This window comes from Nesoenas mayeri (assembly GCF_963082525.1).
Source record: "Nesoenas mayeri genome assembly, chromosome: 16".
Classification (NCBI taxonomy): domain Eukaryota; kingdom Metazoa; phylum Chordata; class Aves; order Columbiformes; family Columbidae; genus Nesoenas; species Nesoenas mayeri.
Window position 1 is genome coordinate 14,314,538 of NC_137562.1, and position 26,425 is coordinate 14,340,962.

The following is a 26,425-nucleotide window of genomic DNA, read 5'->3' on the forward strand; positions in this document are numbered from 1 at the left end:
GCTTTAGTGTTACCCACCTTTAACTATTAATTCTGCATAATTTGAAACTCCAGATCCACCATCTGAACGGATGACACATCGGTACTTGCTGATGCTGCGTTGAGAGGTGTCGGCTACACTGACAGTAGCAGAAAAACGTCGGTGGTTGACCACTCGAGTGACCATTAACGCTGTGTCCCTTCCATTCCACTGCTGTAAAGGCAAACAAAAATAAGTTATGAAGACACACAGATTATGTATCCATATATAATTCATTCTTTGTTATGCTGCTTAACGCCATTCAGACCTTCACATTCACATCACCAAGCACAACTTTTTGAGAAATACTGCTAGCCGTATCCCTGAAAAACTTACAGGGTCATATGAACTAGGGCTTAAATATTCTTACGTATATACGTTTTCAGATCTATTTAATTTTTGAAACATATTTGGGCATCTTAAGTTTTATATGTATTGAAGAGACTGGAGAGTGACAGCTCAGACTGTGCAGTTGTACACAGTTTATTTAGAGGCCTGGCTAGGATATGAAAGTACTACAAATGAATGGAATTTGTAAACCTGCGAAAATGCTACTAATTAACAGATTTTATAAACTTCGCATTTTCAGATGTAAAGCTTTGATTCTGAACCAATTTAAATAAATTGGTTGGATGAACAGACATCCTTATACGTCCAACCTTCCCCAATAAACCTCTCTGCCAATGCCAGACTACATTTTCCTAACTGAGAAAGTGGCAGAGGAAGAATTAGCTAGAAACAGAAGTTCTCCACATTGTAAACACCTGAACTTGCTCAGTTGGTGTAGTTTATCAGGAGTTTCTAAGAAAAACAAGCTGCTGTTTTGCAGGTTTCCAGTAATCAGTTTTTGGGGGTCTTTCCAAGGCTATTTTCATTAAATGTTTCAATTTTAGAGAACGGGAAACAGGTTTCCACTAGCAACAATAACAATTTCCTTCCAAACCCCTGCTTCTCACAGGAAAAGGTTCATCCTGCTTCAGGTCAGAAGTGTTTTTACACACATCTAGACATAACTGTAGAAAGTTTTCACTGAAATAACTCAATAAAAGATAAAGAATAAGCCAAAACATATATCTCAGTCGATGCTGAAAGTACACCATAAGTTAATAAATTTCAGATAAAAATGTAATTTTTAGGAGAACAGCTGTGATGAGAGTGACTGTCAAGTCATTTCCACATGATGCTGACTACATTTCTCACCAAACTCAAGCCTTTTTCCCAGTGCTAATTTTGATTTTTATGATAAGGCAAATTGATTCCTCCCTAGTATTTACACAAGATTTGAGACTCATTTTTAAAGTTCCTTAAAATGCCTGACATCAATTAAAATGTTTGAGAAAAATCTGTTAGTTAACTACAAATGCCACAGCAACTATGAGCAAGGCCGTTCTTGTCTGCCTCAGATGTTACAAATATGGGGTGGTCAGGCCCTCAAGTCTCATTAATCCAAAACAGGATTAAAAACTGTTGACTGGTTTAAGTGTTCTGAAAGTTTATGTTGGCTTATGTACATGCACAGCACTTAAAACATAATCCTCTGGACTTGTTTGGGATGTCAAGTGCTTAATGGCACAGAAGTTTAGGAGAAGCAAAGAGTTCATCTATTTAAAGGCTTCTAGAAGAGCTCTGTGTACAGTGCATGGTCATGTTGGTACTACACATATCTGAGCACTTCAAGGGGCACAAGAAATCATTTTGTCCTTCACTGGGAAACACACGCTTCACGTCTTCAGTTTGATGTATGTTTCATTTCTAACTCTAGAACAGAAAATGAGTTCTGAAGGTTGTTCCTATATCCACCTGAGTACTACGACCCAGTCTTTGAGAAGGGTGAAAATATAGACATTAAAAGAGGGATTGTTTTGGTCTTTTAGTGAGTGATGAAAAGCTACGATCTGCTGTTAGTGCAGCCAAGGGAAACTGGGAAGAAGAAAAACAGCGGGTAGAAACTGTTTTTGCCTGTTTTCACCACACAGGTAGTGATCTCAGACCTTAGAGCATATTTCTTCTTAATATTGTTACTGGGCCAAGGGCAGTTTTGAAGAGTGGAAGACAATTGAATAATGCAAAAGTGAAGAACTATTCCACTTGTTCTGTCTCTTCTGCTCTACGACTGAGCACTTATGGGTGTGGAAGTATTTGTTTAAAATGAAAATTTTGCCATCGCTGGCCATTTTTTCCATCTTCTCTATCATGACTTTGTACTTTGTCACCTTAAACTCTCACCTAGAAGCAACTAAAGGCAGTTCTCAAAGGATTGTGTTAAGGGGATGCGCAGGGGAAAGGCACATTACTTTACCTGGAGCCAGAGTTTGTCATGCTGTGACCACTTTCCCCCAGCAATACACTGGAACGTCGCGTTCTGTCCCACGTTAACCTCCACATTCTGAAGCCGTAGGAAATGAGGTGCTTTTCCTAACAAAAGATGCAAAGGATGGCAAGGGTAGAGCAAGGTAGTAACTGTGTTACACCGACACAGATATAAACCCGCAGCAAAGCATTAGGACTTACTCTTGACAAAGTAATTTTGCAAAATAAAACGATTCTTCAGTATTTAACTGGCCTAAGGGACCACACAGAGATCTGGTACAGCTGAAAACACAGACTTGGATCAAATCACAACACGAGCTCATGGTCATCAGCACCATTTCTTACTGCTTGCTATGAAGAATGACTGAGTAATTTCTTTTCTTCGGAAAATTGTTTCTAAAAAGGTCAAAAAAATCAAATGCTTGTCAAGCATGAATGACCAAAACCAACTTCTCACAAGGGCCTTTTTTTCCTTTTTATTTTGACTATCAAATACATTCTGGACCTGTAGAATCATAATGTGTCATTCATATAAAATCAGTTACTGAATGAAATATCCAAATCACTGACTGCATTATATTAGCTTAAGATCACCAGCATCAGTGTTTTGCTGATACTAAATTCAGTATTTATTAAACATTAAACCACTGATGTAGAAACAGAGGCATCACGTTTGTTCACAACAGAACTAGATCAGAGGATTATCTTTCTTACTAAATACCAGACTCAGTTACCTCGCTAAATTAACTCACAAGAAAATAAATATTACAGTAGTGAATCTGACACTTCTAAATGAGCTTCATTCTTCCTGGCCTGCACAAGGACGTTTGTGAACCAGTTGAGAACTTTTAGTAGGACACATGGAACAGGTTTACGAGACTCTAAAGGTCAGAGCTTTTCAACTTCATCTTTACATTTTCTAGTATGATTAGACAATGATGAAACACTATTTCAGAGGACATACCAACCCATCTTTCTCTATTAGAGCCAAACAACTTCAAAAGGATGTGGGCATCTGTGTGTACATGAAGTGTGATATTTGGATATTTGTCTACTATGGAGAGAGGAGCAGAGAACACACCCCTATACATGTCAAATGTTTTTATCCAGCTTCTGTATCCCATTCCCCACACGCTCGGTTTGCTGACAGCTCCTGAAAGGCTCCAATGCCATGGTGCTTCTTGGGGATCAGCAACTTGTGTCAAAGTTTACTGCAAAACTACCTTTGGGTGACAGAATGCTGCTACGCAGCATTTGCAGGCTAATACTAGTAATAGTAATTTCTGCCTGTAGTCAAAGGTGGGCAGATACAAGCCAGCTCCACATATGATCCTGGGCTTGTCACATGCAGGGATAGGAGTTGGACTTGATGATTCTTGTGAGTCCCTTCCAACTCAGGACATTCTATGATTCTATGACACCAACCGCAGATTCCCCATGCTCAGATCTGCCCGGCTTTCAGGGCACAGGACTGTCCTTTGCACAGGCAGTCAATGAGCTTTTATCATCATGAAAATTATTAATTCCAGTGAATTCCTTCACAAGAAGGAAACAAAAAAAAGCCAACACCGACAACACCAGGAAATTATTTGTTTTCTCCATTACTTTGTCATCAGGGGCAATTCGCTGCAGTTTTGCTGACACTTTGGTTTGTCTGCTATACTGTCATCTATAAAGGTAAAGCAGAATGAAAAAAATAACACCAATAACTTCAGTAACCTCTAGGGTCATCAGAACCTTCATGGCCCCTGTGTTTTGAGTTATCACAATTGTAAAATGAATATGAGAGGCAAGGCCTGTGCAAGTTAACAGAACAGATTCTGGTGACATTTACCCCGGGGCTGCCAGCCCTGACCAAAAGCAACATGGGGAATCAGGCAGGAGAAGCTTTACAAAGACTGCAGAGAACCTCCAGCTTATCATGAGTTCTGCACACTGAAGCTGCAACCTGATTCAAAATGGAGCAGTTAACTGTTTGAATCGTATCAGTTTTGGGTAATCGAGAATGCACTTAATTTTGAAGAGGGACCCACATGTACTTGGAGGAATGGATTTAAAATAATTTTAAATCCTTGATTAAGCAGAAGTGTAACACAGCACCCTGTCTCTTTCTGGTTTGGTTTGTTGGTTTTGGTGGTTTGTTGTTATTTTGGTTGTTTGGTTTTTAAATCCCATAACTTTCTTGTCTAGGCTTTGCCCCATAGTTTGTTCAGTGGCCTCTTTTCCAGTAAAGGGATCAGTCATCACCCAACACGCTGTGGAACATACACAGACCATTTGGGGCATTTGTTTGGATGCTGCCAGTTATCAGGAACATCTGGTTCACACAGATTGTAAGTATTTCTTAATGAAGTAAATGCACCCAAAGGCCTGAGCAATGAGCACATGGTAAATACAAATATAATTTAGTTAAACTGCAATTAACCAGACTGCAGTTATCAGAAATGTCCTGTTAAACTTGAGCAGAACCATGTCTGTCACATTGAATGGCAGCTGTTCTTTCAAATTGTTCTTGCCAGAAGACCACTTGATTTCCCTCCATCAATATGATCCATGATATTTTTTGTGAGCAGCTGTCACTACAACTTACTAAAACTATGAACTAGTGAGAGGGGCTGCTACAGGTTGTTTAAAAACAATATAGAAGAAAAATACCTTTAGAAGAAACTGTATACTACATTCACTATATAGACACACAAAGTCCTCCAGCCACACTGCAGATGCACAGAGAAACCAACCACATTCACACTCAAAAGACTGAGGGTTCAAGGTTTCTTTAAATAGGGGAAAACAACCCGAACAAACCAAAAACCGACTATGCTTATTATCATGGCTGTGATAGAAGAAAAGTGGCACTAGTGGTCTTGAACAGCATAATGAACCTGCATTAGTTTCTACTCCTGTGTAATTATATTGTCTGAATGAGATTTATTTTTAATATCTTTATGGGAGTGCTGAGTTGAGAGCTCGACCTTTGAGATATGTCCTTTACCAAGGAAATACGGAAACAATTTGTTTGTTTCTTCTTAAATTAACCACATAGGATATTATCAGAAGCTTTTTACATCGTTTTCTACAGCAATATTAATAAGAAAGAATAAAACTATGAGTTTTGTATTTTCCTAACATGAGAGGAAGGGAGACTTCCCCAGACGTCCTGGCACCAGCTACAGACTGAGAGCAGTTTCTCTTCTTGCACAATGTGCAAATTTATGCAATTATGCAAGGCTGATTGTCTTTAGGTGTCTCAAAGGGATACAAGATGACACTTCAGTGCTGACCAAACTGGGTAAATCACTCCTTTAGACTGTAAAGCCTGGACTATAACATACTGATACAGCTAGAAAAAAACCCAAAAGTACTCACTGCATGGATGGGCGAGAACTCTGACTTCGTCCACTGCGATGTACCCCGGGTGTCCTTTCAAAGAGACGGATTCAAATATCACCTGAAATACAAAATAAGAAAAAGTTTTCTTAAAAACAATAGCTACACCAGTCACTTCGCCAGTCCCCATATTCTGCTCTTATTCCATTATCTGAGTCATTTTGTCATTACTAATGAAGTGATTTGAAGGCAATTCAGCACACGCATGAGTATCAAAGACAAAATCCATTTGACAGGGAAAACAAAAAACTAGAGCGTATTCAAGATTAGAGACAACTATGCACATCTTTCTTTTGGAAGAGCAAATATACGCTGTGTACACACCCCCCTATATTCACTTTAAGTACATTATTGTACTTTTTCCATATCCTGCAGTATCTCAGCCCTATCAAAGACAGAGGCACAGAGGCACACAGGATTTCCTGAGAACAGGGAACTGAGACCTAAACATGAGAAGAAAAAGGCAGGAATAAATGCTTATGGGGGTTAGCTGTGCAAATCCCACACTCAATCTCTCACACATCCTTTTAACTTCGGTCAGAAATGTGATGTAATGGTTGAGACACAGGCATTAACAATGCTTTACATTTAAGGAACTTCTCAGAAATTAATATCAGTGAAAAAATAGGAAGCTTTACTCTTAAGAAACGTTCTTAAATGCTCCTGAGACCTGCAAATACTAAGCCATTTCATGTTTCCTTACCAATAAACAATCCCACATTTCACTGCTGCTATATACCAGCAATGTGTGTGTTAGAGATGTAGCTCATCTGTTGTGGTACAACAGCTTTCTTCAGGCGTGGATCAATAATGTTCCTTGCTGTACATCAAAAAAACTCTTCCTGGCAGACTCCAGTGCTGCCCTTGGTGCATTCTGGGACTAAGTTCATCCTTATGGCAAGCAGTAATTCAAGATTACACCTATTACCTTTCTCTAAGAACTATTACAGCTTTTTTTCGCTACACTAAAGACATTTGCAGGCTGGAAATCCAAGTACGAGTAACTCTGGGGTAGACATTATAAATCTCCCCACGCCTATATCTCAGCAGAGCCCTTCAGGATCCAGGTGACTCCTACAACCCTTGCGCACAACTGCCAGACCTCAAACACGACCTCCAGCCATCACCTTGGTGACCAGTTTGCCACTAGTCACTTCTCCAAAGTTTTAACTATTTGTCAACGGCTCAGACACAGGGAAGACCATTCCAGATTTTTTCACCTGACTGAATTTTTTGTGCGAACTGAAATTCAAGTTGGTGTGCTTTCTGTGCATTAAGATAATTCACATTTTTCCTGATGCGCCTTTCATTATTTAGGAAAAATGCTATTTTTTCCTATGTTTCCTGGTGCTTTTGAAATACAGAGTGTGCTTTCACGTCTCTTGCACACAAAGAGTTCTCCAGGCATGCAATTTTGATTTAAAGGTGACAAACAATGCTCCGACGGCACATCCTAGATTGTGAGCATGCAATGCCACACTCCCTGGGTACAGTCACCCTGCCACCTCTGGGCTCCTTCATCCACAAGTGTTACTTTAGTCAAAATTATTGTTATTTGGCAGCCTAAGTCCTTCATTGTGTTTTCCTCTGCACTTTTACAAGCTTAAAATTGCCTTTTTCCCCTCTCTTTTTTTTAACCTTGGTTAAATGTAGAAACTCACAAAAGACCAGGTCATCACTAGAATATGGGTTATAAAATCAGTCTGATGTGAGATCAGGCTATTCCATCCCCCATAACAGTGGGACAGATTTTAAAAGCCACAGTTAAGGAATAATAATACAAATATAAGCAAAAGGAAACATCACTCGTGTTCATCAAAAGGCAAAAAAGAAATCCCTTGCATTTTATGGGAAGGAACTACTCTCCTAGGTAGTTACTGCTGGTTTCTAATCTGTTCATTTTTTGTGCTGGAGTAAAAAAAACCTTGTTTGATTGAAAGGATTTTTTGCTCGGGAAAAGCAAACTTGACCTGCAAAAGGACTTGCAAAAGAAGTAAGGCAGGCTCAGGAAGTCTATTGGTATATCTAAGAGTAGGATTGCTCTTAGTAGGAGCTCAGACTGTCTTCTCCAGGTTTTTCAAGCACTGATTATCTGGGTGAAAGATCATTTCTGTGATGTCTGTGGAGCACCGACTATGAAGCGAATTCTGGTTCATGACCAGGTTCACGTTAATACGAATGGAGCATAAGCACTCCAGTATGACTTGAGAACAAGCGACGAGTGGTGCACAGCCCTTAAAACACCACTTTCTATGCATTTGCATCTCTTTATCCCTTCCTCTCACCGCGTATATTGTGCTATATATACTGCTGATATCCCCAATTCTTTTTCAGAGACAGAACATTAAAGCATTCTACTTCAGCTCAGACTTTATAGACCTTCTACCCAGTTAATAAAGCAAAAAAAAAAAAAGAAAAAGGCGAGCTTTTCTACCTGCTGTTTTCTGCCTACAGACTGTTTGCTGCCTTTTCATAGTTTATTCTATTGTAATTCCTATCTCAGTCATCTCTTTTATTAGTATCATATGCACATCAGCTTTTCCTGCAAAGTTTAGAGTGCAATTACCTGCCAGGCTTTTTTTTTTGGTCTTGTTTATAAAACACGATAAAAATGCACCTTCAACACCTAACAAAAGTATGTGAGTTCACTGGGTGCAATCTTACCTAATTACAACTAAAATAATGACTGCAAAGCTGCCACATTAAGTTTGAAGTCAACATCTAACAAGTAGCTGTAAAATTACTATAACTGAAATTAACTTACCCCATTTACATTCCTCAACTTGTTTCTTTTTTTTTTTGTTTTTAATAAAATACATCTCCTAATTGAGCAAGGAAAACTACGTTACAAGCAGTGCTAAAAAGAAGAGGAATGGAGGATCTCGTGCTGATAACTCCTGTTGATAACATAGTACAAACAATACCTATGTTGATAACATAGTACAAATAGTACAAATTTTACTGGTAGCTTATGTACTTACATCCCTCACATGGGCATAGGAGAAGTCCAAATGCAAAGCTGAGTTAACAACTGTTCCTTCTTATGGAACCAACCAAGGGCCAAAAATAGTTCAGGCAAATTTATTCAGAGACACAGTTACACATCTAGACACTCAGTTTTATTTACATCTATATAGTGCCACAGAAAATGCCAATAAAAGTCTGTTTATGTGCCAATTTCATAACAAACAAGTGGGTCTTAAATTGCCAATAATTTGACTCGCAGCTGCCTATTCATCACTCTGTGACCAGACAGCAACTGAAGAAATAGGGTGAAGTGGGAATATGTCAAGATACCGATATAGCCCCTTTTGCTACCAAAATGCTATATGGAAATTCATTCTGAAAGAGTCAGGGGGGAAGTGATTTTCATAGAATCATTTTGCTTGGAAGAGACTCCCAGGACTATTGAGTCCAACTATAACCTAACTCCAGCACTGACCCATGGCCCTGAGAACCTCATCTAAATGCCTTTTAAACCCTTCCAGGGCTGGTGACTCCAGCACTGCCCTGGGCAGCCTGTTCCAATGCCCAACAGCCCTTTCCAGGAAGAATTTTTTTCTAATATCCAATCTAAACCTCCCCTGGCACAACTTGAGGCCATTTCCTCTTGTCCTATCATAATACCTATTGCTATGTTTACAGCTCATACCTAGCCAAATCATAGACTCACAGAACAGTCTGGGTTGGAAGGGACCTTCAGAGCTCATGCAGTGCCACCCCTGCCATGAGCAGGGACATCTTCACCAGCTCAGGGTGCTCAGAGCCCCATCCAGCCTGGCCTGGGATGTCTCCAGGGATGGTTCATCCACCACCTCTCTGGGCAACATGTTCAGAGCAAAAAGAGATAAAAACATTACAAACTCATACCTGATAAAAATGTGGCCAGAATGTACTGATGGCAAGTTCTGCTTTCACCCATCCTTCTGTAACAACCCCCGAGACGTTCCAGATGGGATTGCCCTGTGGTCCTCCATTCACCTTCACATAGACGTTCAGAGAGCCGGGACTGGAACGGTCTCTGCTGGACAAGTAATAGTGGAAGTCGATGCAATGGGTGTCGTTCTCCTTCAGCGTAGGCAACAGCAAGTGAGCTTTCTGCCCAGATGCTCGCCCAGAGCTGTTCACCATCATGAAGGAGCCTATGGAGCAAGGCAAAAAGAGAAGGAAGAGGTTTTGCTTGGCCTTTTCAATAAAAATAGATCCATCAGAAATGTCAGTGATTCCGTGTGAAGCCAGAAAGCAAAACGTTCATTTGAAGTACTGAGACTATTTTATGGCAGTTGTTAGGTGCAGAAAGAAGATATGAAAATTGAAGGGTATATATACATAAACAGATTTAGGGTCAACTAGAACCATTTTAATTAGATAACTTAAAAATCAAGATAAAAAAATAAAATATAAAAATACTATTTTGCTTTTATTATTTTATAACCCTGTGATAAAGCAGCCCCTCCCACATACTGTCCCTCAAAAGCAAATTCAATACAAAACTCCAACAATGGCCCAAATTCTCAGCTTATGGTTACCCTGCGTGGCCCCTACCCGCTTCATGCCAATCTATACCTGTGAACCCTGCATCTTGGCACTATACATGTTTGAAGGTTGTAATGTGTTATGAAGAAAATCTATTTCCAGAGCACAAAAGAATCGGGCTTGCAAACATAACAGCAGCATCTCAACTAGAAACAATGCAACAAGGACAATTGTTCTTCCAGGAGGGAAGGACAGGATGAATTCAGGCAAGGAAATTTATATTAATACTAAGGCAATTTATGAGTTTATTAACCTGGAAGCTTGCATCATATTAACCATAGCACTTGATGTTGAACTCGCATTTTGATTCATCAAGCAGTTATTTTACAGCACATTGTGTCTCAACTCATCTCCTCACAGATGCATCAAGGTGACAAATGTTAGCAATAAGGAAAAACATTATGAGAGTTATTTGATTCAATTCTGTTTAAAGGATCTCCTTTATGTGTGTGTAGGCACTCGCACTCAGAAAAAGCTGAAGAAAATATAAAGATTGAAGTGGGGGGAAAAAACCTGTGTGTCAGCAGCCAGGCATGATAATTTTTAATCAAATGCAGCCCTCTTGACATTCTCAGTTCTGATGCTGCTGCCAAGGAATCCTACAAATGTGTTTCTCTGCTCGCCTCTTGCAGTTTACTGAAGATTGAGTTAGAAAAGCCTTGCCTCAATTCTAACCTATTGACTTGCCCGATTCCATGCCATAGCAGCGCAACACTTGGACGGGCCAGATAAACATCTTGAGCAGTTCTGTGCAGTGAACAGCCTTATACTCTAAATTTATATTAGATACCAGCAACTTTTTCCCTGTGTTTATATGATATATGTGCATTTTGTAAAGAACTGAAAAGCATGGACGCAGAAAGGAATTCATCTTAAAAAAAGAAAAATAAATAAATTCACATATTGTTGGCAAATTCAAGCACAATTCAAGCACGGCTGCAAAAGAGGCTGTACAAGAAACATGACAATTTATAAGCAAGATGCTCTCTGGCAATCCTATAATTCATTTTGATATGCTGAAAATTAAAATGGCCCCAAATCAAGAAATTCCAGATTCACAGCAAGGACTTTGAAAAAGAGTTGAATCCAGACTTCTCAATTTCTCTCTAATAATCTAAGTCCCTAGGAGGGGATCCTGACAGATGTTCACTGTTGGTCTAACTGCTCCAAATCAACCACAAAATCCCCTTTTTCGGTGACTTCTCACGTTACTCTTAAAAATACAGTGAAACAAGGTAAAGTTTTGAGAAACTGAGATCTAGATTCCATTTCTCTGACTTGAGATGATGTACTATCAGAAAGCACAACTGCCAACAGGCTTGCGGAGGTAGCACAGCCTGATGGCAAAGGCAGCGGCTGGAACCCAACAGCCTGGTTTCCGCGACGGATTACGGCGCTCCCGTCCACAATCCCTGTCAGCACACATTGCCTGCCTTATCTTCCCTTACAAATAAAGCGATAACAGTCATAAGAAACTCTCTTCTGAGAATCTGGGAGGAAAGCCACTGTAAAACTGCTGAATAACAGTGGTGGAGTCTGAAGCAGCTGTTGAGAAACAGCACAAGATACAATGAAGACAAGTGCTATGATTTAGATCAGAGAGTAGAAAAAAATCCTTCCTGCAAAGGGCTATTGGGCATTGGAACAGGCTGCCCAGGGCAGTGCTGGAGTCACCAGCCCTGGAGGGGTTGAAAAGGCCTTTAGATGAGGTTCTCAGGGACATAGGTTAGTGCCAGAGTTGGGTTAGGTTATGGTTGGACTCAATGATCCTGAGGGTCTCTTCTAACTGAAATGATTCTATGACTCTATGATGCTGACACTTGTCAGATCTCAGGTTTTAGGATGATGGCACAGTCCATTAAAGCACTCCATAAAGAAATACAGAGCTCCTGTGCATCTATAAGGTGCTTGCTGCACTGGGTAGAAACCCAGGAAAACTCATTCTTGCACCATCATTGACTGGATCATATGGCAAATCATCTATCTCACTTCTCGTCAGCTTTTTCAACCTTTTTTTTTGTTGTTTAAATAATATACATATTTCTACCCTAAAGAACTACTCTGAAGCTGTGCTGTGTCTATCACATTCCAGTCTTGAGCTACAGCGGGGTAAGCGTTTCAATAACACAAAAAGTTAAGGGGTATTTAGCTCTTACAGATTCATGTATAAAAATAATGAGCTTTCCTCTGGGAGAAAAAACATCGGCTTTCATAAAAAGTTCCAAGTAATAATTACAACTTTATTTTTTGCCACCCACAAAAAAATGAATCACAAGCCATTCGCAGTCTGACAACGGCCTTTTGTGCAACTGCCGACAATTCTAGAGAGAGGATGGAGCCTGAATCCAGCGACTGACACATGAGCAAGTAAAACATCCATCCACCAAATAGCACTTAAAATAATTAGACTCGGTTACTAAAAGAATAGCCTTACAAGCAATTGTCATATACAAATTATTCATAGCTTCTTATTTATAGCTTATGATTTTTTTAATGCAGTATGCCTAGAGATGCAGGAGAAAATACTATAGAATTGTTTCCTGTCTCTGGTGAAGTCTTGATAAGAGGTATTATTTTATATGACAGTGGAAAAGATGTCCTGTTACAAATGTCCACACCAGTGAAGCTTGTCTGGGCACGACCTGTCATTTAGAGGTAGGCAAAAGATCATGAAAATTGCTCCCACCAGGAGAAAAATAAAAACAAAGCAACAAAATAGCCTTTTAAGGACAAGTATGGTTTTCCTTATCCTTAATAAAAATTGACATATTGTGATTCAGAGCCTGACAGCCTTCTTTAGACCAAACGCAGAATTGAAGCTGATGGGACTTATTCTCAATTTATAGGCCTATATGTGCAAATAAAGAGATACAATCTGCTTTGGCATCAACAAACCACTTGTCATTTTTTCCACTCATATAAAGAACTAGGGAATAAATTAACAGGTCACAAATGGAAATTATTGATCAATGCATGACTGAAAGCCACTTAAATGTCTCCAGGCACAAATATGAATAAAACAAAAGGTATCTTGGAGAAACTTTTATATAGACCACTGCATCTCCAATTTGAAAAATAATAATAGCAGGAAAAAAAAATCCTTTAGGCTTGTTGTTGTTTTGTTTACCTCCATCTGGCAAGTTCAAATGCCATAAAGTCAATGTTGAACTGAAAAAATTAGTTTGGGGAAGAAATTACCTATGCTGTGTAGAAGTTCTCTTCATATATTTATAGGACACAGAAGTATATGCTCATTAAAGCAGACTGAGTATCAGGCCAACTAAATCTAATGCTCTTGGATCAACAGGTTAGATTAATTAATATCTTGCTGGTTGTGTCCTGAATCACCAAAAATGAATGTGTTAAATACAAACCAGGCAGAAGCAAGGCGGGTGGGAAGACGGTAAATAAATTCATTTTAAAAACCCATTCAAAGCCAGGACCATAAAACGGCACTCTCTCATAGTTATTAAACACACCACTGAAAATTGGGGAATTAAACCACAAAGTGCTCTCTAGCTGGCCATAAATTTCAATTTTTCCCCTGCTTGGTGCATAATGATGCCTTGATAAGCGTCCTATTATTGATGCATCTGCAACATATATCCTCTTTTTGGAGCTGAAATGCTACTCTGTAGCAGATGGTGGCTATTGTGTTTACACATCAGCACTTTATGATTGCATTTTCTCACGTCTGCAGTAAAAAGAAAGCCGTAATTGAGTTTTTAATGGCTTTGCACATTGTTCATTAAGATTACATGAGTGTGTTCTGACAAATGACAGCTGAAGAAATGAGCCATTGAGAACTCCTCGAGATCACCAGACAGACCTCGGTGGATGCTGCTCCACTGTTGGCTTTGAAGAACTGTGCTGTTTAAAAGCAAAATTACAGTAACCATTAAAGACCGACTGTAAACTTGAAAAGAAAGTGGTCAAAATGCCCAACTGCAAAACAAGACTCCTAAAGCCTTGAAAACTCGAATCGGGTAGAGAGCAAACTCCTTCCAAAACTAAAGGAATGGGTTTTCCATCAGTTCCATCAGGTGCACGAGCATCTTTTCGAGATGCAGGTTTGCTTATTTTCAAAGGAGGACTCCATCTTCAAGAAAGGAAGTCTGACATCTGACCTTGTTAAGGGACAACAAAGCAACACGGAATAATGCAGGTTGGAAAGGGCCTCAGGCAAAGCAGGGTCAGTGATGAGGCCAACTCAGGTTTCTCAAGAGTTTTTATCCACTGAGACTTACAAACCTCCCATTCTGAAAGGCGCTCTAGAATCACCTTTGGCATCAGCTGCCAGAAGTGTTTTGGTAAAGATATCACTCTGCTAGGAAGTACTGAAATCCATGTAGTTCAAGCACATACTTATTTTCAATATATTGGACTCTTGGTTTGCTTAATCATTCAAGACAAATAGCTGAATATTTTTATTACATAATTCTAGAGTATTAGAAGTGGTTTACATGTCAGCCAGGATTAAATATCTCATTAGTAGGCATGCAGCTACGTTACTAACCAGCATTTATGATCATTGCAACTTCTGTAAAGCTTCCATATGTTTTGTATATGTAACATTTTCTTGGGAACTGCAGAGGGATTATTATCTCTTCTATTTGTGACAGAAAACATATTAAGTGTAATGCCAAAAGGCAACTATAGCCAATGATGTCTGAAGAATTCTTGCAAGAATTGTTTCTCAAACAGTTTGTTTTCACATAACTGTGTTCTAACCATATGGTCACTTATTTGCACATTTAAGAAATCAACACTAGAGCTCTAAACTCAGAATATGTTAAAGATTATGCACTGAGCTATTTTTGCATCAAATTTTCAACTTCACTGAGCTCAGTTTCAACAAAGCGTTGGGTGCTGTTGAAGTCAGTGACGCTATTCTGGGTGTACTGCAGTATAGCCAGGGATGGAATTTAGTACAGCGAATTCAGAAGATGATTAAGGCCATCTCACAAGCCACAGCGCAGTATGGAGGCACAAGAATTTCCCAAAAGGAGCAGCTCAGAACTGCAAAAGCAGAGGCTGGTGCAGCCCACAGTGGAGGCGGGTTGGCACAGGAGGAAGGAGCCTCAGTCATTCCAGCCCACATCTGTGAGCACTATCCATTGCTCATTCCCATTGAAACTAAATTAGACCAGATTTTGCTTTTAAATAGGCAATGTTTGCTGGTCTAAACGCCTGTTATAATTACAGTAACCTAAATGGGGGAGTTACTATCAGCATCCTCTTTATCAAGGGTGTTGTACTGTTGGGCTGACGCTTTCTTGCCAAATGCTACTGACTTATATTTCAAGAAGAGAAAAGGAAAAGGCACCTTGAAGCAGCTCAGTTGCCAACAGTGGCTAGCACCAGCATTCAGAGAAGGGGCCTAAGTGTCCATGATAAAATACTAATTTAATCCACATATTCTCCATAACATGCTGAGTTTGGTGACTAGCTTATGACACAAGACAGCATCTGTGCTTAAAAAAAATCCTGAACCATGCAGCTGCAATTCAAGATAATTAAACTAGATCCATCATTACACAAAAGTCTAATCAGTAAGTAAACATCTGATAGTTACTGAAACTGGACAAATATTTGTAATCAAATAGCTTGAGAGTTGTGTTCAATAACAAAGCATTTGAGTAGCTTGAGATATGTTGCCTTTGAGCCATTGTATACGTCCCCGTGTTTTAATCAAATATGCTCAGTACACTTAACGTACACATAATTTGTAGTATTTTATCATAACTCACTTCTTGGTCTTTTTAATATTAGGAAGCAACAAGATTACCAGTCTCTACAAAGGCTATTATTCCCATGTGCTTTTTTGAGCCCAGCTGGATGCCTGTGTAAATATTTTGTACTAAATTGTCCAAAAGTACACATAGATTTACTTCCTGTAGACTGCAGTTTATTTAGAACCTAACAGTGCTACATGCATGATATTACGTTTTTATTAGAAATTAATGGTGTCTACTAAATCACATTTTCTGGTCAAGATTTTCCTGCTGAAACCCAAAAGGGCTGGGTACCACAACACGGCTTCTGAGCTCTGCAGGGGATGGCAGACTGACCTGATACCACTGCTTGGATGGAAACTTCAAATATTGTTCCTTGATCCAATCTAAATCCATCCTTTTCCCCGTTAAGTAACTTTTATGTGGCATCTGGCACACCACAACAACTCGTTTATGTGGTCAGAAACACATGGGACTGACTAGGAAGACTTCATTTAAATAAAAAGTAGATAAAACTACATGATGAACACTGCACCAACTCTCGGCACTTGTTTAAAATGGATGAACCTAAAAATTACAGGCAGCAATGTGAAATGACAGTTCGTAATCTGAACTAGAAATAATTAGCTATCCATGAGACAGAGCCTCCAACCTATCCTGTGTGTGCCAGCGTTTGCCTTGAGTTCCTCACAGCTCCCAACAAATTCTTCTGTCAGTGCCAAGTTACTTATTTTATTGCTCATTTCCTCCTACAGAATTCAGCTTGGAATATTATTAGTAAAGACATTCAGGCCATCAGTTGTTAACCTTCTGCCACATTGGACTATTTTCTGTCTCCAGTCATCTTCAAATCCCACATAGAATTTGGTTCCCCCTTGAGGATTCCTTTATTTAAATAAACTCTCAGGAGGTATTTCAAAGGCTTCAAAATCCTTGGAGAATCCAGTTTTAATCCATTATTACACTGGCACAGAAGTAATTTCCGTACAGTAGAAAGTCATAGTTTTCCCCTGCAAACGCTCTGCTGGTTACTCTTCCAGTCTGGATTCACCTAAGTGGATTCATCTGTTTGCTATTGTTTCAATCGTTTTACCTCTGAGCGTTCAAGGATCATCCTTTTTCTTTTATTTAAAGAAGAAAAATCTCCCCATTCTTCCTTTTAGTAGCCAATTAAACAGCTCTGAAAAAAACACATTAGCAAAACAATAATTTCACTTAAAAATGTCCTCAGATTATCGAAGACTTGCTCCTTAGCAAAACCACAACTGTTTGCCCAAGAGTACCTTAGTCTGACATACAGAAAGGTCCAAAAAAAGACATGATAATTTCTAGAATTAAGACTAGTGCAAAGTAATCATTTAGACCATGGAAAGTGTACATTTTTCACCAAGTACAGAAGCTAATTACTGATATTCTAGCTGACTCACCAGTTCTCGTTTCCTGCAAGTAGGAGATTTAAATAAACCTCGTACCTGCTATTATCTTATTCTGAAGTTATCTCCTCACCCCATTTTCAAGTTTCTACACTACAGTTCAAAATTGTTCTTAGTAGGTTCCTTTTTAATTAGAATGTCATTTTTATCCTCAAAGCTTCACTAATTCTATTTATTAAAATTGTTGCAATTTAAGGAGGTATGAAACATCCTTTGAGGATTACACATTTTTGTCTTTTACCAGACAATGAATACTGGGAGATGCTCCCAGCATAAACAGTAATCAAAAGTAAAACTCTAAATTAAAGGTATTAGAACAATATAAAGTATCGAGACTCGGAGTGTTAGGTAATTACAGCAGAACATTTCAGATGGTCAAGAGGTAAAGTGAAAACTTCTGTCATGTTTTCAGAACCTGAATGAAGAAGTTTTCAGTACTGGCACTGCTTCAAACAAGAACAGAGCCTTTTTCCATAGGCAAGGCTTAGCCCTACTATTCCAAGTGTTTGCAGTTGAAACAAGTTGTAAATACCTTGCGTAGAAAGAACTCAAATTAAAATGCACTTGAGCAGTTTTCTCAGGTTTGGATCCTGTTCTAAATGAATCCGGCAAATAACCTGCTCCCTGAACCCAGCGTGATCAGGATCGGCGCCAAATTATTAACGAGCATTTTCTCAGTAGGATTATCTATCTTTGAAAAATAATTGCTCCTCATGGCCTCACAAACAAATGAGCCATTTATGTAGGATTTACACTGAGTTAACTACAATGTTCACAAATTCATGTAAACAGACTAACCCTCTAAGCATGTGGATGCAATTAGCTTTCAGTTTCTCTATTAATCTCTATTACAGAAACCTACTCCAGGATCATATTTCTATTCTGTGCTCTAGAGCAGAGTCCGCATAGATACTCCATCCACAGGGACTAGAATGGCATTCCGCTCACTTGTAAAGAGTAATAAAGATTAAATTAGGAAGTTTATGCCTCTGAAAAACAACCGTTTAAATAACGTCGATGTTTATGACAGGTAGGCAACAGTATTTTTCACTTTGGAGGTTGTACTGATACATAACCAGAGTAACCTGCAGAACTTGGTCGTGTTTTGTCATTGGTCAGAGCGCTGCCATACTGAACTCACTGAGTTGAGTCATTTCACAAAATTCATCATGTTTTTCCTTTAAATGAGAGTGTATGTGCAGGTAGCCTACTGTATTGCCAGAATAATAAACACCGGTATCTGATGCTGGATAGTTTGAGTACTTCTCAAGCTATCAAAATTTCTCAAAAAATATATATATACAAGGGCATTTAGGCTGCCTTCTCTAGTTATTTGATAAAGCACTGAGGTGCACTGGAACACAGAAGCTGAATAGTGCATGTGCCACTAATCTTTCAAGTTGAGCATCGTATTTGTTTGGGATCAGAGGACATTAGTGCTGCAACCACAAAGAGTCCAGTGCTGTTTCACACACAGAACTATTCCCTTCCCAGCTCTGGACTGTGAGGCACAGAGAAGAATCCATCACATTTAAACAAACACTTTGTCTAAAAAACCAGCAGAAATGCTAATAGCTTAAAACAAAGTCCCTCGGTAATGCTCTGCTCAAAGCAGCTTTATAAACATACCATTTTCAGTGGCTAAGAACTGTGCCTGAGATGGACCACCGCTGCTTGTGATACAAATGTACTACATTTACAAACAAGGCTCTCTTGCATTTGTTTACCCCTCTCTGTTACTTTTGGTACACGGAGCACCATGATTTAAGCCACTAGAGGAACAGAGGTTGAGCAGTTCTCCCATCTGGCAATTTTCCTTTACAGGTTTGCCACCTCGTACCATAAGGAAAAATCCAATTTCCAAACCTGCGGGCAGTCCATTTAAACACATCTTTCCATTTTGAACACATGCCTCTTGCAGCTTGTGCTTTGAGGACACGCAATTATGTTTCACCCTTGTAAGGCAAAGGCTCAGCATATTCCACTAAAAACTGGCAACATGCCCTAGGTTTACATTTGCAACATAGATATCTTTACGAAATTTTGATTTCACAGCGCTGTAGATACCACATGCCAAGTTCAACCCTTCCTCCAAAAAAAGTCTCTAAGAATTCTATCCTAATTTTCTTTTCTTCTAAAATAGTGGATCCAGTATTAGACTATATTATTAAACACTTTTAAGATTTCTTTAGTGAGTGTATTCATGACAATGCATGAAGGAATTAACAAGAATTAAGATAATTTGCCCCATTTGGATCAGTTTCTATTTTGTATTCACACAGCTTCTATCAAGGGGACTAATTTGGAAAAACAGCAGAGTGTAATTTCTTCCTGCTCACAAAAACCGTCAAACTCAGCATGCAACCATGCCCCTATCAGTTTTCTGAGTGTGGTGTTTTCAAAGAGCATATCCTTAATCTTCTTGGAATTCTCTGGGTCATTAACATACTTATTTTCTTCCCTAATATGTTTCCGTTATGCATCAATGTAAAAGATTTTGTTAAACACTTGCTATTTAGGAAACTATCAAACAACTCTACCTCATACACAATGATGCTCGAAATCAAACACATCAAGAAGCATCTAAAATTCCATAGAGCACAAAGTTGTGAAATATTTTGTCAGTTTTCAGAAGTGTAAAATAAAAGTCTGGACTGCCAGATTAACAAGCAGCACAGCACATTTCCAAGTATTTTGACCAACACTGTAACAAGTACTGAAAACTAAGGACAACGACCACAAACTACAGCAATGTCAATGAAAGTAAACCACTATTTTTTAATACAGCATATCCAAACTCCCTATAGCTCCAGGCACCTTTTAAACTACGTTTAATACTACAGGCACAATTTTCAAGTGCCAGCTTGTCTGTCCCTGCTTTCTCAGAAATATATGCTTGCTGCATGACAGGATTCCATGTTCCCAACCACACAATTTTACAGCAGAAGTCTCAAGCGTGCTTTGGGCATGCGTTAAAATGTGAAAAACTACATATTTGCAACTTTGCTATAAGTGTGAATTTTAAGTACTCATCAAGCTCTTGAAGATGTTGTTCGTAGTACTTCAGTGTCCAAGATGTTCTACAGATAAGTCAAGCTACAAACTTTAGTTTTCCCTGCTCAGCATGGTGTGACCATCCATCACATCCAGCGTGACATGGAACATCCAGAGAAGGAACAGCTGGGCTGGACACCGAGCTACCACCCAAGCTGCTGGAGTCTGCTCCCTCATCTTCCCCACACCAAACACCCCCATGAAAGAGTCTTCGCAAACATTTAAACAACACATGCCCAGCACCTCAATAAAACTCAGTGCTTTCAAGTGGGTGAAGCCGCAGCAAACCAGGGCACCTCACGCCAAGGTGGTAGCCATGGCCAGGCAGGGTTTGTAGGCCTCATCCCTCAAGCCGTGGCTGTTTAGTTATCACAGCCGGCAAGAACGTGTCAGGTTGACAAAACAACCAAGGTGGCCACAGAAGAAACCACAAACTGGTTTGGCCATCAAGCCTCTCAGTCTACAACCAGGAGGGATGCCAACAGCTAATGTAGCAGTGAAGCAATTAAATCAATTCAGTTGCTGCCTCCTTATGCAAATCTCCCAGCGGGTCCTTACAAATTTGCTAATAAACATAAATACTGAGAGAACAGTTCTTCCTTCAAAGCAAAGACAAAGTGAACATTTAAGATCCACCTGAAATCTGTCCTACTAGATTATGCCGCATCAGTGTGAGACAGATTTTTCACTTCAGATAAAGAATATAAAAAATGGAAATACCATATCTGATAAGCAACTAATTAGTCTGGTATTTTCTCTTTAGAATCACCCAGCCTGCAATGCTTTCAAATGAAATAGGACAAGAAATCTTATATGGAACAGTTGCAGAATAACACCTTTTACAGAAACTCTCTAAAGCTGGGTAATGAGTTATCAACCTTGAAACCTTCAAACTTAAGATGTTTTAGGCTTATACAGGGAAAAATCACAAATTCTATCCAGCTACTGAGAATCACAACAGATTTGCTACTAGGGAGTTTGTTGCTAGGACAAGTTTTAAATAAGCCAACAATCTGAAGGCCACCTCCAACACTGCAAAATTCTGAATTTCCTTTCTTTCACAGATCAGTAGAGACAATTCCTGATGTCTTATTGTCCTGATTCCTCAGCTTCATTGAGGATTTGCCCCCTCCCATCCTGCAAATATCCCCAAATTGAAAGTAAATACAACAGGTGTGCAAGAAAAACAAGTCATTCTTCTTCCTCAAGAATCCAACCAGTGTTGCTTCCCTGACTAAAGGCAAATGCAACAGAAGGTGTTCCCTCATTAATGGAGAGACATGTCCTTAGTGTTCTAAAGCCAGAATTGGTCAAATATATTACACACTACATAGTGTCGCAGCATAATTTAGTCCTTTGCGACAGGCTTAGGCAAGAGTACATACTTGTATAGTACTTGTTGAAGTATGTGCTGATGCATATGTTTGTGAAGAAACACAGATTTATCTTGTTCTGTCCATACAGATTTTCTTCTATTTAATGAAAAAGTCATTAGGATAAAAATAGCCAAGTTCTATTACATTCACAACAAGGTCTTTCAAGGCTGATACTGTCTAATCTCAACATACTAACTCATAAGTTTTATTTCTGAGTTTCTTTGGGGCTTTTGCCTCACAAGACATCCAGATGCTACAAATAATATCTTGTTAGCACATGCAGCGTACACATATACGTTGATTTTCTACACTGAATAATGAAATAGAAAATTAAAAAATCCAGAATGTCTTTATGCCTCACTTGAATCTTCATTCAAAGTGGCCACCAGTATTATTTATAGCAGTTGTCTGACTTTGCTAATCTGCACTTTCTGGGAGAGTCTCCCAGCGATCCCTTCAGAATTGAGGGATACAGAGTGATCACTATGCTCCAAATTCCATGTTTATGTGCCTCTACTTACAGGTATGTTCTATCGGTACCATGCACAGAGTTCAAGGAGAACTTAAAACACACTCATATCTGTTAAAAATCCGATTGCAAGCTTATTCCCCAGTTCTGACATACTAGCAGAGGATTTCAAAACCAACGGTCAGACTTAGAGCTTCCACTTATTAAAATGCAAGCTAGTTTCAGGAACTGGGCAAAACATTTCCATGGATATCATGCCAACCAGTTCAAAGAACCAAGTCTTTTTAATGAATTCTAACACAATAATGAAAAAGGAGGTAATAATATTCATTAGAAACAATTTGAACATCTGAGTGGTTCAGCTGTTTCTGCCATTTGTACGCCAGCTGCCTTCCTTGCCCCTTACAGCCAGAGTTTGTGCTTATTGCCACAACATCAAAAACCAAACAAACACGAAACTGTAACTTCCTGGAAGATTTAATCTCAGCAAGAGCAATCCAATGCTCAGCAAAATAAATAAATCACCAATATTCTTACACTTTCCTCTTATGAAATATCTCTCTGAGAGGGAAAAAAAAAATCCACATAAAAATGTATAAGCATTAGAAACACCCAGGCGTCCACACCAGCATTCCGTGCGGGATCAGCTTTCCATGACGTACTGCGCTATTATACAAACCCTTGTAATGAATGTGACAGCAAATGCTGTGCATTCCTCTTTCTCTGCTGATATGGAAGCAGCATCTTGGGAAAGTAATATAAGTGGCCATCCTGGCATTCACTAGATTCTTTTTCCCTACTAGGCCATCTGTTGAAGAAAAGATCACAGAGGTCTATGCCTCAGCTCCTTGTGAAATTCTGGCAGAGGGGTACGGATGCCAGTTGAATTCCTGACACAGCTATTCAGTTAAATCAAATTAAAAAGGCTGCTGGGGGATGCAGGAGGAATTACACGAGCCCGTAAGTCACCACCATGAGAAGGGGCTGAGCAAAACCTTGTATGAGTGGTTTGTGTGGTAACACGGACACTTCTCTTATTTATGAATTATTCATCAACCTAGCTTGACACCTATGAATTTGTTTGGGCTCTGTAATAGTATGAATCCTGTAGGTGGTGGTTTTCAGCTGATGGGTTACTCACTGTTCATTTATGCTCATCGCAACATGTGCCTCTAAGCAACAAGAGCACAGTTTCTATTCCTGGACTGGATCTCTGAGCCTCTTACAAGCAAGGAACAACTGCTTCCACAACAAAAAGCAAATATCAGACAGATATTTTTCAAGCAAGCACTGGAATTCTCAGTAACGGCCATTTCCTCAAATTTCTAAGCTTCCCAATGCCTAAAAACCCAAATCCACTCACATTGTGCCTAATTCCTGAGTATTTCTCTTGGTTTTTATTTGGCTTTAATCAAGACAAGAAGATGAACGTCCTTAGAAATGCATGAGAGCCATGAGCCCAGGGCAGGCAGGTTCTGACAGCAGTGCCAGACACAGCACACAAGCACATTTTGAATGGACTGTGGCAGCATTGGGAGCTGGAGCACTGTTTGCAGAAAAGAGCCCTTTTTTCCCAGCTCCTGAGCCAACCTTTTCCTTCAGCGGCAGAAAAACATGAGTCTTAGTGATAGAACTCATCTGGAAAAAAAACAACTATATATATACACATATATAACCACTGCTGCACAGGGAAGACAGACATAGCAACTGTATTCCCAACATACCATGTGAACAGCAATGTGTTTGGAGAATTTTAATTAAAAACCATTGTAATAAAATTAATGGTTTGTTTTGCTTTCAAACGGTTTGCATTTGGAAGATGCATTATCAAGTATTTGTATTTTAATGAATTTTGGGTCTGAAATACCAATAGCAAACCTTTAATTTAGGGCTCAATGCCAAAGTTATTTTAAGGAGTATTTTAGCTGGGGGCTGCGAGCACTATTAGCACAGTGCTCACCTCGAGTTCTCCTTTAGCTTTTCATTCTGTTTCGATCCTTTTGCACCAATGTAGCCCATGTCATCACTCAAATGTGCACAAGTGTCCTGACTTCTAAAATCCTCCGTATTTTTCCCCCTAAGGAGACATGTTCTTGCCGCTTACTTGAACATGAACAGAAAAGCGGTTTTCCCAATGTCACTGCAATAACACATAATAGCTTATGACTTAAACCACGATCCTACACAAATACACTTGCAAGTCATCAAAACAGGTATCAGTATTTCTAACAGATCTAACGGGGACAGTCACAAGAAGTTGTAACTTGGTGTCCTAAGGGAGTTTTGGACAACACGTGTCTACATTGCAAGTGTCTCCACCATCACCATCTCACAATGACGTGAAAAACATTTATGTTGTCAGCTCACAAAAGAGCAACCAAGCATGACAACACAAAGGTTTTCTGTAATAGCTATTTGAAAACAAGCACCGGCATATATTGCAGATGCTGTTTTGAAACACACACACGTTTCTCAATAATTATTTTTTTAATTCTAACACACTTGTAAATAGCTGTTTAAAACCTTAGGGATTGGATGTATTAATAGCCCGTGCCTCGATAGCAATCACAGCCAAGGAATGGTAAAAAGACCAGGCTGAGTTACTGAGTTACACACATCATTCATTCAAGGTGATTTCTCCCTAAAATACCACGGATCCTCTGCTTCCAGGCAAAACAAACAGCTCTGTGCTTGTCTACATCTTTACATTTTGCATTCTATTGTGGCATTTTTTAGTTTTTCACATGGTTTAGAGAATTCAGCTTCGGCTATAAAGTCACAAGCAATTCCTCTGGCCACTCAAGTCCTGTTCCTATAAAACATACAGGGGTATCTTCCTCCTGCAATATTTTGTTCTTTTGCAGTTTTTTCCTTCCACTCAGCTTGAATTTTGCTTTTTAACAGCTGCTTTGAATACCAAATAAAGTGAGACCAAACAGCAGCAATCCCCTGCCAACAGACACACAATTCAATTAAATCTATGAAAGTCCAGTTTGGGTGAAGCAAAACATATTGTACTTGCATGTGATAAATTGTGACCCTCTTTAGAGTTCTAAATTCCTGCTGCTGTAAGAGAAATTCAGCCTCCAATGGTCTGCAGTTAGAGACTGAGGTGATTAAGACAAACTACACACAGTATTTCGACCCTTTGTGCAAAATGGAACAGATGAACATTGCTCAGAGCAGAGCGCCAGAAAAATCCACAAGTTCAATTGAACCATTTCCACTGGAATTTAAAAATCCCATACAACTCCCTACCATTATCTTTTCTCAATGAGCTGCTGCATCAAAAAGCACAAGATGAAGATAACAAAGCCCCAAACAGGTCGGTGTTTTTCCACTGAACACATGAAGTGAGAGAGCCCAGGTAGCACAGTAATGAGCATTAGTTTCTCAACTAGGTGTGAAGAATAAGGTGCAAGTAAAGAACTGGCCTCTTACAAGTTACTCATCTAGCTCCACAAGTAGTTTCAATGACATTCCAGGGCGCTTGGGATTGTGGGTTTTTTTAATTTTTGGAGGTACAGGCAACTATTCAAACTAATCCCCTTGCCAATGATGAAAAGGCCTTCAAGTTGTTTGCCAAGAGGCAGCCTGGGGAAGCACAATTGCACCCCTAAGAGTGCTGCTGGAGATTTTGGTGATGCAGTTATACCAGTTCAATCAAGGAAGGCTGGAGCCAGAATTCCCACAGAGCGAGTCAGCGGTTCAACTGGAATTCAGAACCACCTGCATGGAAATTCATGAGGTCCCCACACAGTCCTGCCCATTCCACCTCTCCTTGCCAGAAAGCACCTATATCAAAGCATAGTACATGCATACACTATAGCATACTTCAACAACTCGAAATAACCACAATTAAAAGAAACAAACCCCACAAAATACCATTAAGTGCCAAGTAAGTCTCTGACCTGGCTGCTTTTGAGAAATATTTTGTGTTTGGACAGGGATTTCTAGGGACATGAAAGAAAATGCTCCTTCCTTCAGTGGTGGTGTACAGACCTTCAGTGACCACAAGCAAGTTTAACCTGGCTTGTCTTCTAGCTGTTAACAAATAAAAACAATTACTTCTAAAGTGCAAGTATCCATTTCTGTCATTACTCAAAC

At 39.4% G+C, this 26,425-nt stretch overlaps 1 protein-coding gene across 1 annotated transcript in view; it reads right to left on the minus strand.

The window, feature by feature from the left end:
* The window catches only part of PTPRT (protein tyrosine phosphatase receptor type T), a gene marked incomplete at both ends in the record, with an annotated part of 367,619 nt that overhangs the window by 223,647 nt on the left and 117,547 nt on the right, over positions 1 to 26,425 (minus strand). The window contains 4 exon segments of the mRNA XM_080354355.1: positions 18 to 192; positions 2,318 to 2,433; positions 5,695 to 5,776; positions 9,586 to 9,857. Of these exon segments, the coding sequence (XP_080210481.1) occupies positions 18 to 192; positions 2,318 to 2,433; positions 5,695 to 5,776; positions 9,586 to 9,857 (645 nt within the window).